At 35.0% G+C, this 8,143-nt stretch overlaps 1 protein-coding gene across 1 annotated transcript; it reads right to left on the bottom strand.

Moving 5' to 3' along the window:
• Window positions 1–334: 334 nt before the first annotated feature.
• LOC136290514 (transmembrane emp24 domain-containing protein 11-like) lies at window positions 335–6,965 on the bottom strand. Its single transcript, XM_066184923.1, has 5 exons — window positions 6,773–6,965; window positions 5,808–5,908; window positions 4,960–5,085; window positions 2,684–2,830; window positions 335–1,840 (listed from the first exon to the last, which is right to left on the bottom strand). Exons 1-5 carry the CDS (start codon window positions 6,900–6,902, stop codon window positions 1,691–1,693), a joined length of 654 nt encoding a protein of 217 aa, XP_066041020.1. The 5' UTR covers window positions 6,903–6,965; the 3' UTR covers window positions 335–1,690.
• Window positions 6,966–8,143: the final 1,178 nt, after the last annotated feature.

Genomic DNA, 8,143 nt, shown 5'->3' with positions numbered 1-8,143 from the left:
TGTCATTGGGATGTGGTTAGGAGCCTTACACTAAATATCGGCTAAAGTCTGAACCACAACGTTGTCGTAACACTTTATTACTTTCTTCTTGGACTTCATATACCATATGGTTTTAACACATATTTCCCTCACCCACCACCAAATATGTTATTACAAAAGATGTTGTGAGTGAGTGCTCTATAAAAGTTAATTTAATAACTCTTACTTCCTGATCATTCCAAGTGGCACCTCTGAAGTATCTGAATTTTTAAATATAGGACACAATGCGGTGAGTAGCATTATGAGATTTTATTTGGATTGATTTGGACACTGAAACATTGCTTTTTGTCTCTACGTTGTATCAATTTTATTGATTCTCACATACTACCAGCTGTATTTTAATTCCCATCCTGAAAATGTAAGGAGCCTTAAAGGGAAATGTCATTTCCTTGCTGAAGAAAACAACAGGTGGGAAGATAGAAAAAAGAAAGAAAGCAGTGCCTTTAGAACAATAATTGGTCTGCAGGTATTTCACCTTTCAGTACCTTTTAAACTAGCAAAGGGTCTGAAAAGATGGGTAGGGAAAAAAACCCCACAGTATTCTGCTATCACAGTTCTCTAGAAACTTCAGCTTCCATGTTTTTCTATGTAATCACCTCCAGCTCCTTTCTGCTACTACTGCTGCTTTGTCAAGGTAATTATCTGGATTTTTAACCACAGCCTTTGACTTGTCATTGTATGATACTGTAGTTACACTGGTATTTGTACATAAACTAGCAAAATTAGGGCATAAAGATAGATGCAACCAAACTGCAATAAGTGAAATGGAAAATTAAGTCAAAACATGGTAATTTCTGTAGGCAGTCATATTAAAGTTGGTAAATAATTAAAATTATAAAAATTCTCAACACAGAAACATTTAGTGCAGGAATGAATTAAAATAAAATTGGCATTGTTTACCAAGACACCTATAATTTGGGTTACTTTGGCATACTTCATGAAGACTATAATTTACATAAACAACTGTGGGAGGCATCTGATCATCATCAATTCTATAGCCTAATGTTTAGGGCTTTTCTGGAAGTAAAAAGCAAGTATAATTCCAAATTGCTTGTCTGGGTCTCTCTCTTCCACGGTAATTGCTGCCACCACTGATCAGTTCAAACTGAATATTTTACAAGAAAGCATTCCAAATTATATTTAGGTGTTACACATATATAGACTGAGTTCAATACACTCTCCCCCAATTAAACACTGCAGGGGGTGTAATTATTTCTCTGTTTACTATCTGAATCCTAGTCAGTCTGAAATGCTGAAATGTTCATGGTAGTGCCAAATAAGATGACTCAGCAAATAGAGTAATTTAAGATCTTAGGAAACTTTATTTTAGATTTCTATTTTAGATTTAACCTAAATTAAATGTTCTTCATTAGGTAGTGAACTTAAATGCTGCCTTAGTCACTGACTCCTTCTGTATTTAGCTTTACATCCACAGAGGGGGGAAATGATAAAATATGGGATTCAAGGAGTAAAATGTAAGGGGATGACAGAGGTTGTGACCTAGCTGGAGAAACCAGATTTAGAATCAGAGCAGAAGATGAAAGAAGGTTGAAAATTCTATACAAGCAATTTTCTCATAGGTGCAGGTTTTCTTTGGATGTTCAGTTACATGGTCTGCAATTTTTGAATCTTTGCATTGACTTTATAGAACTTAAACAAGCTTCTTAGATATAAAGAAATCTCTGAGAGATTTGATTTGCCAGATTCCAATGGAGATGAGGATTAGTGTTTGTACTATGGCCCACCACAAAATATTGCTGTTGGTTTCTTCACTTGTTTTCCGAAATTTTTCTTCACGCTCCTAGAGAATAAAGGAAAATCATAATTACTACCTTTTGGCATCTGTATGTTTCATGGTAACTAGAAAAGCATCCCTCTTCTGCATAGTGATGAACAGAAACATTTTTCCATATGGATAAAAATGAAGGTGTGGTGGATATCTTCACAAATCAAAACTGAGAAGCCGGCACAGTGAATCCTGAAGCAGGAAGGCAAACACAGCTTCCCTTGTTCAAAGAAGATGTGTTGTGCTAAACATGTTCCCTTAGTACAGATTTTAACCTGTTTAGGTTTACAGTCACCTCCATATTGCTGTCAAGAGCTCTTTTGCAGCCAATTTTCTGGTTTTGCGTAACTAGTTGATATATTTCAAGCACAGTCTATTTGCATGCATATAGAACAGCGACTGGGTGTACACTAGTTTGAAGAAGGGCTTTATGTCTGTCTTCATGGGGATATATAAATATACACTCAGTCATTTCCTTGCCCATTCAATAAAGTTTGTGCATACAGGGCAGCGTGGAAGCTACAGCTGGCAGCATCACCCACAAGGCCACCTGCTGGGCTGCTGTGGCTGAGTCTGACCAAGAAAACTCTACTTGGAAAATCCTGCTTTAAAATAACACCTGCTGCTATGAAATAACACCTGTTGCTGCAAGCATGAGTCCACAGTGATTAATTAGTTTTATGTAACCGCTTAAAAATATTTTACAAGGCAATGGAGACTATTTTGCTTAAATATCTATAGATTTTTTATGAGTTAGTTAAAAATACCACTGCAATTGGATAATAAACCTCATAACACTTTATAAATCAATAAGCCTATGGACAATATTTTAACATTTCCATTAGCGGACATACATACTCTTTCATACTCTTGTTCTCTGGTTACGTGATGAATTTGCTCAATTAGATGCTCTAGTCTGACATTAACTTCCTCCACTTTGTCTTTAGCTTGAATAGCAGATTCATCCAAAAAGTGTTCCCCAACTCTGATGTCCAAGTGGATGCGCTGCAAACAGAAAAAGATGTTCTCATTACTGTATCTTCTGCTTTTTCAAAATTCCTTTAGAATAAAAAATGAAACAACTGATAATTTCCCCTTAAGATCATTGCAGGAAAAAAAATAGTTTTAATTACTTTTAAAAATCCCTCCTAAAATTAGAATCAGGTGGAAAATTTGAAGGGTTTCTTAATTTTTTTTTTTAAATTAGTTATACAAATTTACAATCTTCACTAATGTTAGGGCATTATTTTATGCTAGTATTGATTCAACCACCATTAAAATGTTGCCTTTGCCCAAAATAGTTAAAGAAAAAAAAAGGACTGCTCATTATGTTTTACAGTTCCTCCTAATATTGCAGAAATTACTATTTTTAATAGTACTGTTGGAGGTTTTTTGCAAATACACTTCTAGGTTCCCTCACATGACTGTTTTCTTCACATTATTTATCCAAGTTGGAATATCTAATATCTTCCCGACTGTTGTGTGATCTATAGCAACAATGCCTCAAGCCAGCCAAGCAGTATAACTGTAGAAAGAAGAGAGAAGAATGGAACTTGCAATGTTATGCAATTTATTTCGGCATGAATGAAAAATTCTACTAAACATAGTAGGAAAAACTTCTCCTAGAAGCCAATTAGTACCTAAGAGAAAATAAAAAGATTTTAGCCAAACAAATAATCTTCAAATCCCTAGAAACTGATAATACCGTAATAGAATCTAGGTCTGCTCAGAAATCAGCCACAAATGAAGAGTGTATCTTCTTTCAGCTGTCTTGAAGTTACCTAACTGTATAGGCAGAAATCCATCTCACAACCTTGTGGTCCATTGATTTCTTTATTTTTGTTTGAAAGAGTTCAGATCTGGTTCTTATGAAGAATAGTTAGAGATTTACCTTCACTGAAGAATGTTTTTCCTTTTGTGATTTTATTATTCCAGATATAATTTAAAAAGACAATATTTTCCGTTTATTAAAAAGACAATATTTTCCTTTTTTTTTATTTCTGTGTTATCAAATAAACAACATTATTTAATATTTGTGATATTAATGTTCTTCCCTGCATCTCTTGGCTTCCTTTATATCGGATGGTTAGAACTCTGCATGGTGCATGTATCATGTAAGCACAATGTTAACACATCCCCATCTATACCAGATAAAAATCACCTGCACATCCTCAGAATCACATTCATGGTGCATAGTTAACTGTGACCAACCAAAGCTTTATCCCCCTTACTCTCTCTAGTTGATAAACTCCACTTTTTTTTTTTTTTAATGATTAGACCTAATTTCTTTTGCAAAGTATATGATTAAATTTCCATTAATTTCTATCAATCAGCCTGTAAGAACACCTTGTTATTCCAATATAATAATCTTACTCCAGTACTGTTATTTCTGTGTTATCTACATGTTTCCAAAGTTCACAGCTAGGATGGGATTTAGCCTATCTTAACACATTCAGATGTTTATATTTATCTGGTTATTTAACTCTTTTGCCATCAGCTGAGGAGAAAAAAAATCCCAAACCACTCTAGAGAGTAATTCTTTCCTGTTTTCGTGAAGCAGCAAATAGATAAAATTTCAATACAGTATTTATAATTTTTTTTTTGCTGCAATCAGTAGAGCCATGATATCGCCTCTGATGACTTCCCCCCCCCCCCGCCAATCTGCATGAAAACCAACTTTGTTAGTTGTAGACAATAGCAAGTATGCTGACATATTCTTCATTTGAATATAATTTCAAAAACTAAAATGTTACATTTTTATTAGGAATCCAATCTAAGTTAGTGAATACATGGAGTATCTTTACGACAAGTGCCTGTGTTAGACAGTCTTACGTATTTGTCTTTTTGATCCAAATTAGTTTTTCCTATTGATCAGAATGTTTCACATTCAAAGCACAATACAAACATTAAATCTCTCTATCCTTAGTCTTGCCTCTTGAATGCTAACTTTTTAAATATGAAAACAGTCTTTTTATCTCTTCATCTGCATAGTTCTATGTTTGCTTTCTCGAATCGCGAAAAAACATTGAATTATCTGCTTGAAGTTAGACCAACTTGTAATCCGGTTTGAAATCGCTGCTGTTGGTAATTGATTTATACCGTTACAACAAAGAATATTTAGGAAATACACCTACCAGTTTACTTCCTGCAATCACTGCAAATCTTGTGGAGTTGGACTGGAAACAGATGACATGCTCCCCAGAGAGGTAGGATGTAAAAGAAAATGTCCCTTGTGGCCCATACAGTTTCGACAACAGTACCTGCGGTTTAGATATATCCGTTGGGTTTGTAATTTAGAACTACCAATGAAAAAATCAAATAACAGTGAATTGGGTGCTAAAAGGAATCAATTAAGCTGCTGACATCATTAAATTTATCCAAATTTAAGAACAGGTTTAGAGAAAACGGAACAATTTTATCTCACTGTGAGCATTAAAATGTTACAGAATTTTGCAATATACAAAAGCCACTGCTCTCTAAGGCTTTCAAAGTTTGTAAACTGAGACCTTGTCTAGGCAGGGAAATAAATTGTCCATTGCTAGAAAAGTTCAGGACCTCATGGCAGTTCAGGCAGCTGCTCTGCATGACGGCTAAGAGCAGCCTCATGGAAACCTTGACTTTGGGTTTTGTTTATCATCAGCACTCCTTTCTGCTGCTCAAGCACATTCTGTACCATTTCACTTCATTAGTGAATTTTGGGGTTTTATTTTTAATTTAACTTGTTTTCTCTCCTGTCATTTATCCTTCTTAGCGACACTGTTTCCCAAATCTGTTAGTAATGCAAAAAACTGTCCAAACACATAATTATCAAATATCATAATTTCTTTTTACATTTATCTTTTAGCATCAAAACACTGAACTAGCTGGTAGGCTGTAGATATACTTGTTCCCCAGAAGTGTCTTTTGTTTTTAGATAGTGCTGCCAGCCAGTGCCAGAAGTCAAGTCATAAATCCTGAAGAAACATTCATAAAGCATTTTTACCTCACCAGAAGGACTTGTGACAGTCACAAACATTCCCAAACCAGGAGCAGATTCAAGAAAGTCATGTTTATGTATATCCCAGCGCTGTACTTTGTAATTCCCTGAATAAAAACATAGATAAATCTGTTAAATAAAACATAACCTAAGTTAACTATCTTCATTGCTTTTTTTAGGAAAAAATACAAATATGTGTGTATTTCATGTGTCTGTGATTAATATTGCTCAGGGGCACTTCATAACAGAGTGAAATGCAATGAATTTTTACTACACTGGAAAATTAAATAAAGTACTACAAAAAAAGGGTTAATTAACAAGAAAAACTTTCTGATTACTCCTAATGCTCTGGGAAGATTAGCCTCTAGACGGCACACTGAGACCTCCAAAAGCGTAATGTGCTGTACTCAAATTGCATTTTATGGATTGTCTTTCACACTTATCAATTACTAAAAAAAAAAAAAAGATCAATTTGTATTCTTTTTTACTATCCCCTTGAAATCTTACATTTACGGTCTTATAGATTAGTTTAATGTGCTTCTAATATCAGAGGTGAAATGAAACTTCAGAACATCATGAATTGACTCCTTTCCAACCAGCAATTATCATAAAAGTAATTCTCCCATTCATACGGGGAAAACCGTGTTACAGAAATTCTGATATGAATGAGTACGTCAGTCAGAACGTGCAGAAGCACACATGGAAGCAGCAGTTCCACAGCTGTAGAATTAAAAAACTTTTTTTTCTCTGTTTAGTCAGTAAAGCACTCTGAAAACCTGCATTGCTTTGTGTAATGGAGGCAGGCAATGTTTGAGGACTTTAAACCTAATCCCTGCTGCAGGGAGTTATTTTCAGAGTGCCCTTTTCTGGTTTTTTACCATATTCATCAATCACAGAAACTGCTGTTACATTTCCAGTTATCTTTGTTGTTGCATGTATTAGATCATCATAAAGCATTGACAGGTACCTACCAACTACCAAGGTGTCGCTGGGAATATCTTCAATTATGCATTTCTCTTCTCTTTCTCCAATGTGAAAATACAAAGCGAGTGAAAAAGAAATCCAAAAGTTCATAAGAAATCCTATTAATTTTCTTTTCATGGTTTTTTTTTATGCTGTACTGCTTTTGAAGATAAATAGTTGCATACAAATGCCTGTAGTCCCGTGGTTGTTCCTTGTTTGCTGCTTATCAGGGTATTTTTGAGAAAGAAAAAAAACTGTGAGAAAAAGCAGCTGGTAGTTACACGTTTATGAATAACTGCAGCATGTTCTGTAGACGGAGATAACATAGAAAATACACCATTTAAATTCTTTCTTCTTTCCCAGCATCTAGATTAAAATTTATTTTATACACTTAGAAGAGCATGAAACTGAAAGGGCCTCTCAGGTGCTTGAGATCAGTTCCCTAGATTACTCTACGCAACTGCATTGGCTACCTCTTTTCATAAACTGCTAAATTTTCAACTTAAATGAAGTTATTATCTGGGTGATTATTCTAGAGCTTCACTCCTCTTTTATTAAGCAAACTTTTAATTTCCATCCTAAATCATTGTACAAATGTAGGCACCTGTATGAAACCCACAGGCACTACATAAAAGAACTATAAAGAAGTCAAAAGAACTTGAATAATCAAATAATCCATTAAATAATCAAATAACATTAGTGAATTTGGTGTTGCAGGGGAAAACCTGCATTAGGAAAAACCTTATTCTTTCAGGATAAGATTTTTTTATATAGGAATGACTATTCTTAGATACTTCCTAATACATTCTCTGTAGAACGTTAGAGTGTAAATCAAACACTGATTGAGGTTCTTATTTTAATTCTTTGCACTAATATGGACCAATGTATATGTCTGATGACAAACTCATTTATCACTCAAATGTTCCTTGTCCTATATAAATGGAGATCACTCTGTCTGAAAGGTTGGCCTGAATGGTCATTTTCCAGCAGGGAGAACCCACCTGTGGGATCATTTCCAGTTGGGAGGACCCATCTTTCCTCCTAGAATTTATGTTATCACAGTTGCACGAGAATACATATTTTTCTTGTGTCAAGGAAGAAGGGTGGACAGCCCTTCATCTTCAGTATCTGCAACCTAAATAAAAATCTGGGGATGATAACTCCTACTGGATTATTTCACATCTGCAAAAGAAGGACTGATTTGTGATTGTTGCCCTTCCCTGCAGCTGCCATCTTTGAAGTTGTCTCAGTAAAGGAATGTTTGTGATACTCTGGCACAGGCTTAGGACCATCCTGGGTTCTGTCCATTTCACAGCATGAAGTATCTTCATGGAAGGTGTTGCACAAGTGTTAGTTCACCTCCAAAAACCACCCATCAG

Source organism: Chamaea fasciata, unplaced genomic scaffold (genome assembly GCF_029207755.1).
Source record: "Chamaea fasciata isolate MVZ Bird 193981 ecotype frontalis unplaced genomic scaffold, bChaFas1.0.hap1 SCAF_6, whole genome shotgun sequence".
NCBI classification, from domain to species: Eukaryota; Metazoa; Chordata; class Aves; order Passeriformes; family Sylviidae; genus Chamaea; species Chamaea fasciata.
The sequence above is the reverse complement of the archived record's forward strand: the minus strand, read 5'-3'. Positions and strand labels throughout refer to the sequence as shown.